Source organism: Oncorhynchus mykiss, chromosome 17, assembly GCF_057628025.1.
Source record: "Oncorhynchus mykiss isolate SJ-2025 chromosome 17, ASM5762802v1, whole genome shotgun sequence".
NCBI classification, from domain to species: domain Eukaryota; kingdom Metazoa; phylum Chordata; class Actinopteri; order Salmoniformes; family Salmonidae; genus Oncorhynchus; species Oncorhynchus mykiss.
Genome location: NC_143038.1, coordinates 12,577,379 through 12,595,773, shown reverse-complemented (window position 1 = coordinate 12,595,773; position 18,395 = coordinate 12,577,379). Strand labels below are relative to the sequence as shown.

Here is an 18,395-nt window from a genome sequence, read left to right as displayed (position 1 = left end):
AAAGAGATATTCAATGTCATCTTTTTTTACCCTTCTACCAACAGGTGCCCTTTTTTGCAAAGCATTGGAAAAATCTCCCTGGTCTTTGTGGTTGAATCTGTGATTGAAATTCACTGCTCGACTGAGGGACCTTAAAGATAATTGTATGCGTGGGGTAAAGAGATTAGGTAGTCATAAGAAAATCATGTTAAACACGATTATTGCACACAGAGTGAGTCTGTGAAACTTATCATGCAACTTGTTAACATTTTACTCCTGAACTTATTTAGGCTTGCAAAACCAAATACATATTGACTCAAGACATTTCAGCTTTTTCATGTTGAATCAATTTGTAAACAATATATCAAATATCAAAAAATCCACTTTGACACTATGGGGTATTGCGTGTAGCCAGTGACAGAAAATGTCAATGTAATCCATTTTAAATTCAGGTTGTAACACAACAAAATGTGGAAAAAGTCAATGGATGTGAATACTTTGAGGCACTGTATCTTTGGTCAACAACACTTAAAATACTACAGTTGTTTCATCCATCCTTCAAAATTAGTTAGTCTATAGTAATGTCCTAATTGTTCTTTAGTAATCAGATAATACTATTATGTTTCCTTCTCAAATGAATCTAAAAGGGAAAATCCAAAAAGAACACAGACAACCACCACCACTAAAAACATACATACGATGGGACTGTCTATGACTCATAGACAGTCCAAAATGTAGATTGGTGAGTTTGTTCATACAGTATTTTTAATGTGTTTATCTGTGTGTGTATGTTTGTGTCTGACCTACAGTATGTGTGTTTCAGACCTACAGTATGTGTTTCAGACCTACAGTATGTGTGTTTCACAGCACCCCAGCCTTGCCTTATGTTCCAATCCAACACTTCCTCAATAGGACTACCGTAAAAACGTAAATTAAAGGCCGAGTCTCAAGTAGTCATTTGTCCCTTTTAATACCCGGGCAACGACACAAATTTAATCAAATAAATGCCTGTTTTAAATAAACGCAGGCTCTAAATGTATTATTTACCAGGTTAACCATGAATTGTTTATGAGGTTTATTGTTTGATTTGTTACATTAAATAATTCAGGGATGACAAAAAAAATTAAGGCAATCTTTTTTTAATAGCCAGTAAGAAACTGCTAACCATTGACAGCTAACAGCTTAGAACTGCTAGCTAACAGACAAGCAGAAAAACAGTCATCAACATAGGGAGTACAAACCCCTGGAAATCGTCCGATCGCCCTCTAGTGGCAAGTAAGAACTGCCTAAAATGCACAGTTAACAGGCAATAGAGGCATACTAAGACAAAAGAAACATGACACAGCATGTAAATGATAACACATTAGTGCAGGGAATGAAGAAATGAATTAAAATGTTGGAAGTGAATGCTGGAATTATACATGCAAATGAGCAAAAGCTGTGCTCATTAAGGAAATAGACACCTGGCTCAAATAGAAGTTTGTCTCCAATAAGCACCTGTTGTGTTCAGTGATTGAAGCAAATAAACACCCGGGCTATTAATTGAAGTTTTACGGTAAGCTCCCTGACCACAGTGATTCCATCACCATTAATCAGCAAGTCTCATATCCTTCCACTTTGACCCACTTCCATCTTTACAAACTTAAACCACATTATCAAGTGGTTATCTAAATACGAGTCTAGATAAACTATATCTATAAATAGCTACTGTAGCAGGTGTTCCTGTTATTCTTCCCTGCGTTCTATCTGTCCTGCTCTGTTTCCGATAGATGGATAAACCCTCTAGTGTTCATAATCTGGGTCTCGCTGTACCTGGCTATTAAATGGCAATCTCCCAGCTGCCAGAACAGGCCTGAAGTGTGATTGATTCAGGAGGAGAGGACGGAAGAGGAGGAGAGGATGAGAGGGGGATGAGGATGAGAGGAGAAGAGGATTAGAGAGACAGAGTCAGGTCAGGGAGGGATGGGATGGATGGCGGTGTAAAGATGAATCTAATGACAGCCAATTGGTTGTAATAGACTCCCGGTGGTGCCTGTGTTACAACTCCTGTGTGGAGTTGGATTGAAATGGATGATGGTTATTATAGGTCAGGGGAAGGGGTTTAGTTCTCTCTAACACACACACACACACACACACCTGTCCATATATCCTTTTACTTTCCATCTATCATTCTCCTTTAATCTTGTCACTTGCCTTTCATCCACACACTCCTCACTCCCACATACTCATACTGGAGTCCACACACCTCTACCCAGATACTGGAGTCCACACACCAACACACACCTCTACCCACATACTGGAGTCCACACACCAACACACACCTCTACCCACATACTGGAGTCCACACACCAACATACACCTCTACCTACATACTGAAGTCCACACACCAACATACACCTCTACCTACATACTCATACTGGAGTCCACACACCAACACACACCTCTACCCACATACTCATACTAGAGTCCACACACCAACACACAAATTGAATCCAGCGCGAGACTACAGGGACAGTGGGATGCCAGTATTCACCTTGTGAGAAGCACTGGAGACCTTGGGGTTTGAAACAGAAGTACGCTGCATATTTAAAAGGAAGACAGACAATGAAGACACACACAGCTGAACGTGCACACCGAATGACCTACTTCATCCCTTTCACATACTTCACTTTCATAATAAAGTATGTTTTCTCTGTGTGGGTGCGTGTGCGTTTACACAGGGATTCAAAAACACTCCCTGACTTCGTATGACAGCGAGTCCGCTCATGTTAAAGACATACATACATAAGGCATGGGCATGCTGTTAATTATGCATTGCCAACGCCTTCCATTGCGGCGGTCTAAGTCGTTATACAGGCCTTACAGGCTTGTTTTGACCGTGTTTAAAGGGGGGCAACGAGAAGCTGCATTCTATCATGGTTTGACTCTGGTCCAGGGCGTTATGTGCGGCTGAGCCTTCTTCCACTGCATCTGGATGAATGGAAAGAATCAGGAGGTTGACGTAACACCCTGGACCAGAGCGAGGACAGATCGCTACGGAAGGGTTTGATGGTTGGTCATGAGTCAACTAGCCTGCTGCATTGCTGCTGAAATGTGGACCCTCCACATGCAATACACAGGCGGCGTCCCAAATGGCACCCTATTCCCTTTATAGGGCACCATGTAAGGAATAGGGTGTCATTTGGGACGTATCCACAGTTGGTGTAGTTGCATCCGTTAGGATGATTAGATATCACTTGACATTAAGTTGCCCCTATTACGATGTAAGCAACAGTAATAACTGCTAACATAGTAGTTATAGGTTTTACTATGTCATTCCATGGTAATAGGGATGTTGCAGAATCAGTTATTACACAACTGGAACAAGGAATATGTAAGTACACTAACTTGCCGAAGGTTATTCCACATATGTGACTACGGATGTTATTACACACTCGGTTGTTCCACTATGTAACTACTGTTTTGTAATTACACATTTGAATGTCAACTGTGAATGTTGATCTCTGGGGAATATTCTCATTGCTGGGAGATCTAAGCACATACTGTATGTGTACAGTCATGGCCAAAAGTTTTGAGAATGACACAAATATTAATTTTCACAAAGTTTGCTGCTTCAGTGTCTTAAGATATTTTTGTCAGATGTTATGATGGAATACTGAAGTATAATTGCAAGCATTTCATAAGTGTCAAAGGCTTTTATTGACAATTACATGAAGTTGATGCAAAGTGTCAATATTTGCAGTGTTGACCCTTCTTTTTCAAGACCTCTGCAATCTGCCCTGGCATGCTGTCAATTAACTTCTGAGCCACATCCTAACTGATGGCAGCCCATTCTTGCATAATCAATGCTTGGGGTTTGTCAGAATTTGTGGGTTTTTGTTTGTCCACCCGCCTCTTGAGGATTGACCACAAGTTCTCAATGGGAATAAGTTTCCTGACCATGGACCCAAAATATTGATGTTTTGTTCCCCGAGCCACTTAGTTATCACTTTTGTCTTATGCAAGGTGCTCCATCATGCTGGAAAAGGCATTGTTCGTCACCAAACTGTTCCTGGATAGTTGGGAGAAGTTGCTCTCGGAGGATGTGTTGGTACCATTCTTTATTCATGGCTGAGTTCTTGTGAGTGAGCCCACTCCATTGGATGAGAAGCAACCCCACACATGAATGGTCTCAGGATGTTTTACTGTTGGCATGACACAGGATTGATGGTAGCGCTCACCTTGTCTTCTCCGGACAAGCTTTATTCAGGATGCCCCAAACAATCGGAAAGGGGATTCATCAGAGAAAATGATTTTACCCCAGTCCTCAGCAGTCCAATCCCTGTACCTTTTGCAGAATATCAGTCTGTCCCTGATGTTTTTCCTGGAGAGAAGTGGCTTCTTTGCTGCCCTTCTTGACACCAGGCCATCCTCCAAAAGTCTTCGCCTCACTGTGCGTGCAGATACACTCACACCTGCCTGCTGCCATTCCTGAGCAAGCTCTGTCCTGGTGGTGCCCTGATCCCACAGCTGAATCAACTTTATGATACGGTCCTGGCGCTTGCTGGACTTTCTTGGGCGCCCTGAAGCCTTCTTCACAACAATTGAACCGCTCTCCTTGAATTTCTTGATGAAACGATAAATGGTTGATTTGGGTGCAATCTTAATGGCAGCAATATCCTTGCCTGTGAAGCCATTTTTGTGCAAAGCAATGATGACGGCACGTGTTTCCTTGCAGGTAACTATGGTTGACAGAGGAAGAACAATGATTCCAAGCACCACCCTCCTTTTGTAGCTTCCAGTCTGTTATTCGAACTCAATCAGCATGACAGAGTAATCTCCAGCCTTGTCCTCATCAACACTCACACCTGTGTTAACGAGAGAATCACTGACATGATGTCAGCTGGTCCTTTTGCAGCAGGGCTGATATGCAGTGGAAATGTTTTTTGGGGGATTCAGTTCATTTGCATGGCAAAGAGGGACTTTGCAATTAATTGCAATTCATCTGACCACTCTTCATAACATTCTGGAGTATATGCAAATTTCCATCATACAAACTGAGGCAGCAGACTTTGTGAAAATTAATATTTGTGTCATTCTCAAAACTTTTGGCCACGACCTTACACTACCGTTCAAAAGTTTGGGGTCACTTAGAAATTTCCCGCAAAACACCAGTCTCAACATCAACAGCGAAGAGGCGACTCTGGGATGTTGGCCTCCTAGGCAGAGTTCCTCTATCCAGTGTCTGTGTTATTTTGCCCATCTTAATCTTTTATTTTTATTGGCCAATCTGAGATATGGCTTTTTCTTTGCAACTCTGCCTAGAAGGCAAGCATTCCGGAGTTGCCTCTTCACTGTTGACGTTGAGACTGGTGATTTGCGGGTACTATTTAATGAAGCTGCCAGTTGAGGACTTGAGGCATCTGTTTCTCAAACTAGACACTAATGTACTTGTCCTCTTGCTCAATTGTGCATCGGGGCCTCCCTCGCCTCTTTCTATCCTGGTTAGAGCCAGTTTGCCCTGTTCTGTGAAGGGAGTAGTACACAGCTTTGTACGAGATCTTCAGTTTCTTGGAAATTTCTCGCATGGAATAACCTTCATTTCTCAGAACAAGAATAGACTGATGAGTTTCAGAAGAAAGTGCTTTGTTTCTGGCCATTTTGAGCCTGTAATCGAACCTACAAATGCTGATGCTCCAGACACTCAACTAGTCTAAAGACGGCCAGTTTTATTGCTTTTATTGCTTCTTTAATCAGCACAATAGTTTCAGCTGTGCTAACATAATTGCAAAAGGGTTTTCTAATGATCAATTAGCCTTTTAAAATTGTAAACTTGGATTAGCTAACACAACATGCCATTGGAACACAGGAGTGATGGTTGCTGATAGTTATTTTAATGGACAAAAATGCTGCTTTTCTTTAAAAAACAAGGACATTTCTATGTGACCCCGAACTTTTGAAAGGTAACGTATATGTGAATAAAATTAGTATTATTGTATTGTAGCCCATGCCGAGGCTTTGTCGTTAGAAAAGGTTGTCTTTTGTTCAGTGTGACGACTGAGAGACCATAGCCGCTGGGGCTTTGCCATGCTAAACAAATGGTGCTGGACCGGAATGGACTGTAACCTGTGAGAGTTGCCAAACAGACACCATTCAGATGCAGGCCAATCTGATCTGACAACAGACCAGGTGGGAGTCTGCCTGGGCTCTACTATGATGACAGACGGCCGCCGGACATTCACAGGTGTGTGTCTCTATGTGTGTGTGTCTCTATTGTACACGTTTGCATAGTTTGTAAGTGTGTGTGTGTAAGTATGTTCCCGCGTGTGTATGTGTCTGTGTATACATAAAAGTGTGTGTGTGTGTGAGTGGGTGTTGTTACTCATCTGAATGGGAGACTGAGATCGCATCAGATAGTAAGCAACCACACACTCCTCAGTGGAGTAAATGTCCATTGTGTGTGACAACGGGCCAAAAATACAAATGAATACAAAGCTACGATTGCGCCACCATTTCAATAATTTAGCATTTAAGAAGAAATATAGATTACCAAAGCGAATAACAACTTGTACAATGTAATTTTTTTAAACCTCATTTTAATCAGACATGGGTAGGTTGTGTGTATGTGTGTGTGACTCACCCCTTTGGGCTTGAAGGGAGGTTGGATCTCGCGGTTCTGGAGACGTTCCCAATCGATGCGTCTGAAGAAGGCGTGCTCCCGGATGTCCCTCTCTCCCTCGGAGCCGCAGCCCAGACGCTTCGACGGGTGTTTGGTCATCAGCTGGGAGGGATAAGGAGGGAAAGGCCCTAGAGTTAGAATGGAAATTCTACAGATATAAATGTCACTATTGTGTCAATCAGGGAAGGACCATAGACATAGTGGCATTTAGATCTACAGAAACCTATGTGATCATCAGCAGGCGGAGGATGAGAGAGCCAGTTAGAACGTCTGGAGGAGACAGACCGTAGAAAAGATAGATAGGCATAGAAAGACTAAATAGATTCCATATTCTATTATTTGCTCATTGGCTGAGGTTGGGAAAAGAAGAAGGGAGGAATGGGAACATGAGTCATTATGAGTTTAACGGAGACCATTGAAATAGGATGAGTGGAATGGATAACAACAGACTCACAGCAAGTTGGTATTGGAATGAGGGTAGTCGAGAGTCAATATGGGGGCAGTTATTTTCTACGCTTCCTCTTTTTATTCTCTCTCTCTCTCTTATTCTCTCTTTTTTTCTGGGTCAGTAGGGAGCCAAACAGATGGGGGTTGGTAAAAAGGAATTTGTCTCTCTTAGATGTAATGTGTTATTGTTGTCACTTACAATCGCACAGCAGGAGGCGACGTGGGGGCGCACTTTGCAGAAAACAACTCAACATTGAAAAACGATCAAACAAATGTATTTCCTTGTTAAACTAGAGGAGAAACCACACTCAAAAAACATCATGACAAATGTCAATAATGACAGGCACTCTTTGTGCGTTGGATTCCCACTGGGGCCTGCCGAGCGAAAATGTGTGAACGTACTACTGTAAGATGTTTTGGATAACAGCATCTGCAAAACGGCATATACAGTTGAAGTTGGAAGTTTACATACACCTTAGCCAAATACATTTAAACTCAGTTTTTCACAATTCCTGACATTTAATCCTAGTAAAAAATAATCTGTTTTAGGTCAGTTAGGATCACCACTTTATTTTAAGAATGTGAAATGACAGAATAATAGTAGAGAGACTGATTTAGTTCAGCTTTTATTTCTTTCGTCACATTCCCAGTGGGTCAGAAGTTTACATTCACTCAATTAATATTTGGTAGCATTGCCTTTAAATTGTTTAACATGGGTAAAACATTTTGGGTAGCCTTCCACAAGCTTCCCACAATAAGTTGGGTGAATATTGGCCCATTCCTCCTGACAGAGCTGGTGTAACCGAGTCAGGTTAGCAGGCCTCCTTGCAAACACACACTTTTTAGTTCTGAGGTCAGGGCTTTGTGGCCACTCCAATAACTTGAATTTGTGGTCCTTAAGCCATTTTACCACAACTTTGGATGTATGCTTGGGGTCATTGTCCAGTTGGAAGACCCATTTGCAACCAAGCTTTAACTTCCTGAATGATGTCTTGAGATGTTGCTTCAATATATCCACATCACTTTCCTTGCTCATAATGCCATCTATTTTGTGAAGTGCACCAGTCCCTCATGCAGCAAAGCACCCCCACAACATGATCCTGCCACCCCCATGCTTCACGGTTGGGATGGTGTTCTTTGGCTTACAAGCCTCCCCCTTTTTCCTCCAAACATAACTATGGTCATTATGGCCAAAGAGTTCTATTTTTGTTTCATCAGACCAGAGGATATTTCTCCAAAAAGTACGATCTTTGTCCTCATGTGCAGTTGCAAACCGTAATCTGGCTTTTTTATGGCGGTTTTGGAGCAGTGGCTTCTTCCTTGCTGAGCAGCCTTTCAGGTTATGTCGATATAGGACTCGTTTTACTGTGGACATAGATAATTTTGTACCTGTTTCCTCCAGCATCGTCACAAGGTCCTTTGCTGCTGTTCTGGGATTGATTTGAACTTTTTGAACATTTGAACATCTCCTTCCAGAGCAGTATGATGGCTGTGTGGTCCCATAGTGTTTATATTTGCATACTCTTGTTTGTACAGATAAACGTTGTACCTTCAGGTGTTTGGAAATTGTTCCCAAGGATGAACCAGATTTTTTTTCCTGAGGTCTTGGCTGATTAATTTAGATTTTTCCATGATGTCAAGCAAAGAGGCACTAAGTTTGAAGGTAGGCCTTGAAATACATCCACAGGTACACCTCCAATTGACTCAAATTATGTCAATTAGCCTATCAGAAGCTTCTAAAGCCATGACAATTTTCTGGAATATTCCAAGCTGTTTAAAAGGCACAGTCAACTTAGTGTATGTAAACTTCTGACCCACTGGAATTGTGATACAGTGAATTAATCTGTCTGTAAACAATTGTTCGAAAAATGACTTGTGTCATGCTCAAAGTAGATGTACTAATCGACTTGGCAAAACTATAGTTTGTTAACAAGAAATTTGTGGAATGGTTGAAAAATGAGTTTTAATGACTCCAACCTAAGGTGTATGTAAAGTTCCGACTTCAACTGTATTATATATTAGAAAAGTACCAGTCTAAGGTTTGGACACACCTACACATTCCAAATTATTTGATTTATTTTTACAATTTTCTACATTGTAGAATAATAATGAAGACATCAAAACTATGAAATAACACATATGGAATAATGTAGTAACTCCCCCAAAAATGTTAAACAATTCTAAATATATTTTATATTTTTTAAAGTAGCCGCCCTTTGCCTTGACAGCTTTGCACACTTTTTGCATTCTCTAAACCAGCTTCACCTGGAATGCTTTCCCAACAGTCTTGAAGGAGTTCCCTCATATACTGAGCACTTGTTGGCTGCTTTTCCTTCACTCTGCGGTCCAACTCATCCCAATTGGCTTGAGGTCGGGTGATTGTCGGGTGATTGTGATTGCCAGGGCATCTGATGCAACTTTCCATCACTCTCCTTGTTCAAATAGCCCTTACACAGCCTAGAGGTGTTCAGCTAGTCTGCTTCTCACAAAGACACGACGGCTGGAAACAAAAATCTCAAATTTGGACTCATCAGACCAAAAGGACAGATTTCCACCGGTTTAATGTCCATTGCATGGGTTTCTTAGCCCAAGCAAGTCTCTTCTTCTTATTGGTGGCTTTTAGTAGTGGTTTCTTTGGAGCAATTCGACCATGAAGGCCTGATTCATGCAGTCTCCTCTGAACAGTTGATGTTGAGATGTGTCTGTTACTTGAACTCCGTGAAGCATTTATTTGGGCTGCAATTTCTGAGGCTGGTAACTCTAGTGAACTTATCATCTGAAAGCAGAGGTAACTCTGGGTCTTCATTTCCTGTGGCGGTCCTCATGAGAGACAGTTTCATCATAGCACTTGGTTTTTGCGACTGCAAAAAGTTCTTGACATTTTCCGGATTGACTGACGTTCATGTCTTAAGGTAATGATGGACTGTCATTTCTCTTTGCTTATTTGAGATGTTCTTACCATAATATGGACTTGGTCTTTTACCAAATAGGGCTATCTTCTGTAGACCACCCCTACCTTGTCACAACACAACTGATTGGCTCAAACGCAATAAGGAAAAAAATTTAACAAGGCACACCTGTTAAATGTAATGCATTTCAGGTGACTACCTCATGAAGCTGGTTGAGAGAATGCCAAGAGTGTGCAAAGGCTGGCTACTTTGAAGAACCTCAAATATAAAATATATTTGTAAAAAGTAACACTCTTTGGTTACTATACATGATTCCATGTGTTATTTCATAGTTTTGATGACTTCACTATTATTCTACAATGTAGAAAACAGTAAAAAAATCAAGAAAAACCCTGGAATGAGTAGGAGTTCTAAAATCTTTGACTAACTGTATATTCATTTAAAAATATATATTTTCCTTTATTATTTCCCCTAACCCTACCACCCCTCCCCTAATTGGAGTATACTAACGGACAGCAACACGTAGGATTCTACTTCCAGCTTATACATACTATATACATTTTACGGACACAGTATATTTTTACAGCACTTTACATTCCTAGTTGAACACGAATTCTAGCTCTTTTTTTCCTCTCTCTCTTTCTTTCTTTCAGTTTCTCAACAGCGTGCGAGGACTTAGATAGTTCTATTAGAAAGTTGCCCACCTACATTGGAACATAACGCTCATTAGGAGGGCGTGTCTGTCAGTGGGCGTGCGTTACATCAGCAGGGGGTGACATTGGTTGCATAGCCAGCCTTGCAGGTACAGTACAGTATCATAACAGAAAAACAATAATGTGTTGTCATTGAAAAAATTGATTCCTGGCCGCGTCCAAAATTGCACCCTATTCCATATGTAGTGCACTACTTTTGACCAGAGTCTCTGTCTTGGGAGGAAGAGTGATATCCACTGCAATTTATTTTTAGTTTGAAACTCTGAACTTTTGGCAGCAACATAGCATCTGGGTATAGTGGAATATACTGTAGGATAGCATAGGGGAGTAAAACGAATCCAGATACTTATCTAACTCCATTAACCTTAAGCTACATTTGCTCAGGCCTCTAGCCCAACACTCACTCACCAAACCATGACTGTCTCTGTAATTCTCCTGAACCCAGTCGCCAGCCCAGTCCCGATGTTCTATCCCATTCGTCATTTCACAGTCTTTGGAAGGGAGTTTGAGGTGAGTCTGAACGTGTGTGTGTGAGTGAGTAATCCTAGCTGGTCTAAAGGTGCAAAAAACTCATCCCAGCTGCAGTGTGAAGAGGCCAGGGAGAGTAATGAGAAAAGCTTGGCTAGAGCGCCTTCACACCTCTCCTCTCCTCTCCTCAAAAATTGCAGTGACATAGCGGTGGGGTGATGGCAGCAAAGCATGCTGGGTAATGTAACAACGCCAAAAATAACAACCAGTCCCCCTATCTACTCCTGTCGTCTGTCAGTGGCAGCCACAGAATTGTGACTTAGACACTTGTGTGTGTGTGTGTGTCACAGCTGGTGAAAAGGAAAAAGTAATTTGTCAGGGTTGTGTTCACAGCTCATGCAGTTCCCCTACACGTGAAAAGGGAACCCATGTACGCTGCAAACGGAATCCTGTCTGCTTTTGCTTGACTAAAAGTGTTGACAAAACGTAAACTTGAGGCCCAAAAGCAGCCTGAGAATGACTCTGTGTGTCTATGGCTGATGAGCTAAGGGATCATGACCAGGTTCTCAGTGTTCTCTCCTTGCTAGAACACACATACGCACAAACCTCCCCGAGACCTTTTATTCATGCGAGCCTTAGAGGATGGCCCGTCCACAAAGGCAGAGCATTGGATCAAAGCAAATCCCCCATCTGCAGAAACAATGGAGGGACCTCACTCTCTTCCCTATGGGCCCTGGTCAAAAGTAGTGCACTACAAAGGGAATAGGGTGCCATTTGGGATAGATGGATGGATTTGAGGTAAAAACGCTGTAGGACATTTCTGCTGCAACCTAAATACTACAGATGTAGAATCTTAATTTTTTTTGAGGAGAGAGCGATGCGAAAGAGGCGGAGACAAAGAGAGCGAGAGAGAGGGTTTGCAGAGAAGTTGAGGGGCAGACAGATTGCAGAGACAGTTGTTAGAAAGTGGTGGTAGTGTGAGAAAGGGGAGAGTGAGAGAAAGGGATAGAGAGATGGCTAGATAGAAGGAGAGGCAGAGAGGATGTGTGAGCTCTGAGGGTTGAAGTGGGGAGGTGTGGACACCAGTGTGTTATCACACAGTTCATTGACTCGGCTCAGCTCCGGAACGCTCCTTATCTCCTCCTGCTCGTGTTATTAGCGCCTTCACCACTCCTCTCTTACACACGCACACCTTTCCCAATGTGTCTCCCTCTTTCTCTGCCTTTAATTAGTTTTTGGCACAATATGGCTGCAGTCCAATATATGCACACAGGTGGGTACTAGGAGAGATGGAGACCCACACACTGTCAAAAATAAGGAAATATTAGCTTTAAGCTTTTAAGTCATCTCTCCTCGTTCTCCTATTTTGAAACCTACGCACCTGTAACAGACACTATTTGATCTAAAGGACCTTCAAAGAGCGCAGACGGCCACCCACCATAACACAGGTGGGCGCTACATCGGTGATGAATAGGGGTGAGATACACACATCCATAACTCCTCACTGTGCTTCTCCAATCCCGCTTGTTTTGAATCCACTTCCCCCCTATAGTACAGTATGCCCTTAGCTATGTAGGTAGTAACCCCCGTGCCTATAGACTATAGTAATAGATCCTTCAACGACAAAACCTCCAGTCTAAAGGTCACATGTCAAAGTCAGTCATATCTATCGACATAGATTCTATCGATGTATCACTTCTTGCTCTTCCTACTGTACATGCTAATGGATAGTGTCTTCATAAAGGTCATTGTAAAGACAGCTTCAAAAGGTTGACTTCATGAAGTGTTAATAATTGGACCTAGGTCACAGTGGGTATGGGACTAAGTGTTATTGATGACAGGTGACGAGAGAAGGGGTGAGAGACTAGCTTCAAAGGGGAGTGGGGAAGACCATGGGTTTAAGGGTGATGGTTTTGGGGCAGGGTGTGAAGGCATAGGGGGCCATAGAAATATAATGAATTGACTTCAATGGGAATTTCCATTCTAGTAATTCTATATTTCTATGAGAGGGGCTGAGGTTCAAAGGGTTCTTTGGGTCAAAGGTCGTACTCACCCCTTTGCAGATGGACACGGCCTCTTTGGACATTTGCTTGGGGTACGACACGTTGTGCTCCATGATGGACTGGAAGAGCTCGTCCTCATCCTCACCATCAAACGGGGGCTGCGGAACAATACGTTACATAGAACGTTATATACACGTTGTAAATAGGTTGAGAATGTTATATACATGTTGTAAATAGGTTGAGAATGTTATATACATATTGTAAATAGGTTGAGAATGTTATATACATGTTGTAAATATGTTGAGAATGTTATATACATGTTGTAAATATGTTGAGAATGTTATATACATGTTGTAAATAGGTTGAGAATGTTATATACATTTTGTAAATATGCTGGGAATGTTTTATGCATGTAAATAGGTTGAGAATGTTATACACATGTTGTAAATGGGTTGAGTATTTTATATACATGTTGTAAATAGTTTGCAAATGTTATGCACATGTTGTAAATATGTTGACAATATTATGTAAATGTTAACATCAGAATGTGTAGTACATCTGTAATGACCTCAAATATTATGTCTTATCAGTCATTTTGACCTTCACCTTCAATCAAACAAGTTAAATTCATGATAATCTATCTAGTATCTTAATGTCATAGCTATTTTTCAGGGGTCATTTCTAAACAGGGCCCAGTCCGCAACTCAGCAGAGTCTGTAATGCAGATGTCAACTGTATAAAAAGTCAGCTTTAATGGAATTTTAGGAGAACAAAGACAATTAGAAATGTAATGCTGGCTACACAAACAGCCAGAAAAGCTGGCCTCACAGGACTGCTTAAAACAAGCTTGGCATAAAAAGGGAAACATTTCCTTTGAAAAACACCAATTTGACATTGTGTGCTGTGGTGATTGTGTCCGACACGCACTTGCTGTTTTCATTTTTGCATCAAGGGGATTCCAAGGCTAATTTGAACAGAGTATTATGCGGGGGGGGGGGGGGGGGAATAAACAGAATAAACATGAACTAACCTGGTTAACCCTTCGGTGGTCTAAAGTTCCAAACATTGTCATAAAAACACACATGGAAGAACGGTCTTTGCTGATAAACATTCACACTTCGGTACCAAAGCACCTGCTCAAAGCCATTGTATGTGTGTATATTCTACTCCTTCTCAGTCCAGTAATACAACTGAATAAGGGTTGTTATAGTGGCTTGTTACGTACGCGAGAGCGAGAGAGAGAGAGCGATAGAGGGGAAAAAAGAGAAAAAAATATACAAAACGTTTATGAAACGGAAGATAAAAATCAACGAAAGAGGTCTAGACCATAGAGAGTGAAAGAAACAAGTTCCAGACAAAAGTGGCCAGCTGGGAGGGAAATGGACTCGATGGTCCAGCTATTTTCTCCCTCCACCTCCATCATTACGAACCATAATGTGTGCATTGTGACACATCATAAATGTAATATTTTTAATTTCCACTAGACTAAACCCTTTGGCAAGAGATACCTAGGCTGCTTTCTGCTCTCTTTATCTGATACACAGTACACTGCACTGAACACCCTCTTGAGGGGGGGAAACAAACACACACCTCTCACCCACACAGTCAACCCACGCCCCTACAATCCTGAGGTCATATAAGCCAAATGATCTACTTTTGGCCTGTGAGTGTGTACTGTAAAAGGGTATAAAAACCAAAGTTGCCCCAGGGCCTTCCCTTAGTAGATGGCTGGGCTGCTGCTCATCCATCACGCCATCTGTTTCTGCCCAGTGAACGGGACGAGATGAAGCTCCTGGCCACTGGGGCCCCAAACACACAGGGAGCAAACAAACCCATCACCCTTACTGAACACAGCTGCAGGGAGTTAGCACTGGCCGCATCTCAAATGGCGCCCTATATGGCTATACCCTATGTAGTGTACAGTGTAGGCTGATGGGAGGAGCTATAGGAGGATCTGCTCATTATAATGGCTGGAATGGAATTAATGGAATGGTATCAAACACATCATGGATATCACGTTTGACTCCGTTCCATTAATACCATCCCAGCCATTACAATTAGCCCATCCTCCTATAGCTCCTCCCACCAGCCTCCACTGGTAGTAAGGCTCTGGTCAAAAGTAGTACACTATATAGGGAATACCATTTCGGATGCTCACTCAAGAGTATTCGATAGCGTAGCCAGTCAACTAAATATCTTTTTGAGTTGCCCTTACTGATGGTTGGGACGGTTATGGACATAACCGAAAAGCATCTGTTAAGCCTTTACACTCATATCCATTCACGGGTTGAATATTCCAGATTGGAACACAGTGGCTGTACAGTAAAATGCTCTACATGACGTCAGAGCTCTGGCTCTGCCCTTCACAGCGCTGTATGGGTTTTGAGTGACAGCCATTATGAACTTGAGCACCTCGCAAGACAAGAAGGTGCACCTCTCCCTCCAGATAGTTGGGGAACTTTAGCAAATGTTCTGTTGTCTGACTGAGGGAAATGCTGTAAATTAAGAGGACTATGTATTTTGAATGATGAGACATGAGGATTATAGTAAATACCGCTTTGCCCTGCTTGTATGATATCAAACACAGGAGTCCAAATGTGCACTTGACATTTCCATATCAATTATACTCATGTCATATACAGTGTAGAGGTCGGCCGATTAATCAGCATGGCCGATTTCAAGTTTTCATAACAATCGGTAATCGGCATTTTTGGAAGCCGATTACGGCCGATTACATTGCATTCCACGAGGAAACTGTGTGGCAGGCTGACCACCTGTTACGCGAGTGCAGCAAAGAGCCAAGGTAAGTTGTTAGCTAGCATTAAAAAAGTATCTTATAAAAACAATCTTCACATAATCACTAGTTAACTACACATGGTTGATGATATTACTAGGTTAACTAGCTTGTCCGGCGTTGCATATAATCAATGCGGTGCAGGTGATGGTTTAACAAAAGCACATTCGCGAAAAAGGCACAATCGTTGCACGAATGTACCTAACCATAAACATCAAGGCCTTTCTTAAAATCAATACACAGAAGTATATATATTTTTAAACCTGCATATTTAGTTAAAAGAAATTCATGTTAGCAGGCAATATTAACTAGGGAAACTGTGTCACTTCTCTTGCGCTCATTGCATGCCGTCAGGGTATATGCAACAGTTTGGGCCGCCTGGCTCGTTGCGGACTAATTTGCCAGAATTTTACATAATTATGACATAACATTGAAGGTTGTGCAATGTAACAGCAATATTTAGACTTAGGGTTGCCACCTGTTCAATAAAATATGGAACGGTTCCGTATTTCACTGAAAGAATAAAATAAATCATTTTCGAAATGATGGTTTCCGGATTTGACCATATTAATGACCAAAGACTCTTATTTCTGTGTTTATTATATTATAATATAATTATATTATAATATAAAAGTCTATGATTTGATAGAGCAGTCTTACTGAGAGGTGGTAGGCAGCTCAGTTACTAATAAACGTTACTAATAAACAAATAAATGATACAATTTAAGACGGAGAATACTATGTTCAATATCGGCGATAAATAAGAAAGAACGCGCTTTCCTCCACGTGCTTGGAAACACTGAAACCAAAAAGACTGTTGACATCTAGTGGAAGCCCTAGGAACTGCAATCTGGGAGGACTTGGCCTTATTATTAAAATACATGCCATTGAAAATAGTGGTAAGCTGAATTTTTTGGGGGGGGTGGTTTGACCTCGGGGTTTCACCTGCCATATTAGTTCTGTTATACTCACAGACGACGATTTAACAGTTTTAGAAACGTTAGTGTTTTCTATCCAAATCTACCAAATCTTCTGGGCCTGAGTAACAGGCAGTTCACTTTGGGCACCCTTTTAATCCGGAAGTGAAAATAGTGCCCCCTACCCTAATGAAGTTAAGTTAAAATAAGTGTTCATTCAGTATTGGCCCGATGAATCAATCGGGTTTGGCTTTTTTTGGTCCTCCAATAATCGGTATCGACGTTGAAAAACCACAATTGGTCGACCTCTAGTAGAGAAAGCTGGGGGGCACACTCACCTGTCCTGCCAACATTTCATAGAGCAGCACTCCATATGCCCACCAATCCACTGATAGCCCGTATGGCTGGTATGCAATAATCTGGGGAGGGAGGGAGGGAGGGAGGGAGAGAGAGAGAGGGCAAGAGAGGGAGGGAGAGGGAGAGAGAGGCGAGAGAGGGATGAAAAGAGTTACATGGGATTAGATAAGACAATGTACATGTTCACAGAAGGTGAACTGCTGGCAAAGTATATACACATTACAGACAAAGAGACAGGCACACACACATTTAAAAAAAACTTTTTGTCTCACACCACACTCTGCATCAGCTACTGTAACACATTCATATGCACAAACACACACACTAGCCTTTCACATTGTCGTCACGATATGTCTATTGCTAACTGACAGTACCCAAGAGAGCCCGAGACACATGCCTTCCACACACGCCCCACCAGTCAATCTAGCTCTTATTAGCAATTAGCATCCTCTTCTAGAGGGAACCTGGTTCATCACTGAGAGAGCAGGCACATCCTGTCAACCAGTTTCACCATCTGCTGTTGTATCCCCCCAGCTTATCATTGGATCCATTCTAATGAAGACATTAAGACAGCCTTGCTGGATGGAGCGAAGTACTGCTATGTTGTGGAGGGAAAATCCATTGATGCAAAGCAAAGTACTGTTGTGACGTCCATTGGAGAATTCACTGATGCTAAACAAATGGAGGGAGACAATGTTATCGTTTTGTGAAGTGGTGGGTGGCGTATCTCTACTTGTGCAATAACAGCTGGGGTAAGTACACCCCACGCATGCAAGAACACATTATGCATGCATGTGCACATAAAGGGACTTTCATTGAACAGATGATGGAAGCAGAGAACAAGACACCTGAAGCCCCAACAGTGCTAGGGGAGAAGCAGCTGCACAACTAATAGGCTACCGGCAGAAATGAAGATGAAGAGGTGCCTTGAGTATCCGAAGGAAAACACGAGTGTCTTCCTGTGTCATGTTGGAAAGTGTAGCAAACGAGAACTTATTTTCAGAGGACGTGTCCAACAAAACGAGTGCATCAATTAATACATCAACATGAGGGATTGCCAGAGGAAGACCATCAATAAAACATAGGCCATTATGTCATGGAGATGAGGTGGGGAAAGAGGTCAGCACTTTGTTTTTCACGCACAGTATAA

General features: G+C 41.9%; 1 protein-coding gene across 3 annotated transcripts in view; it reads right to left on the bottom strand.

Annotated features, from left to right (window-relative positions):
* Positions 1-18,395, bottom strand: part of LOC110493701 (protein kinase C alpha type) — a 221,728-nt gene that overhangs the window by 10,286 nt on the left and 193,047 nt on the right. For all 3 annotated transcript variants that reach the window (XM_036949697.2, XM_036949696.2, XM_090204820.1), the window contains 3 exons: positions 17,227-17,307; positions 13,228-13,335; positions 6,599-6,739 (listed from right to left, as the gene is read on the bottom strand). In XM_036949697.2, coding sequence (XP_036805592.1) covers positions 6,599-6,739; positions 13,228-13,335; positions 17,227-17,307 — 330 coding nt within the window. The remainder of the gene's footprint in view (positions 1-6,598; positions 6,740-13,227; positions 13,336-17,226; positions 17,308-18,395) is intronic.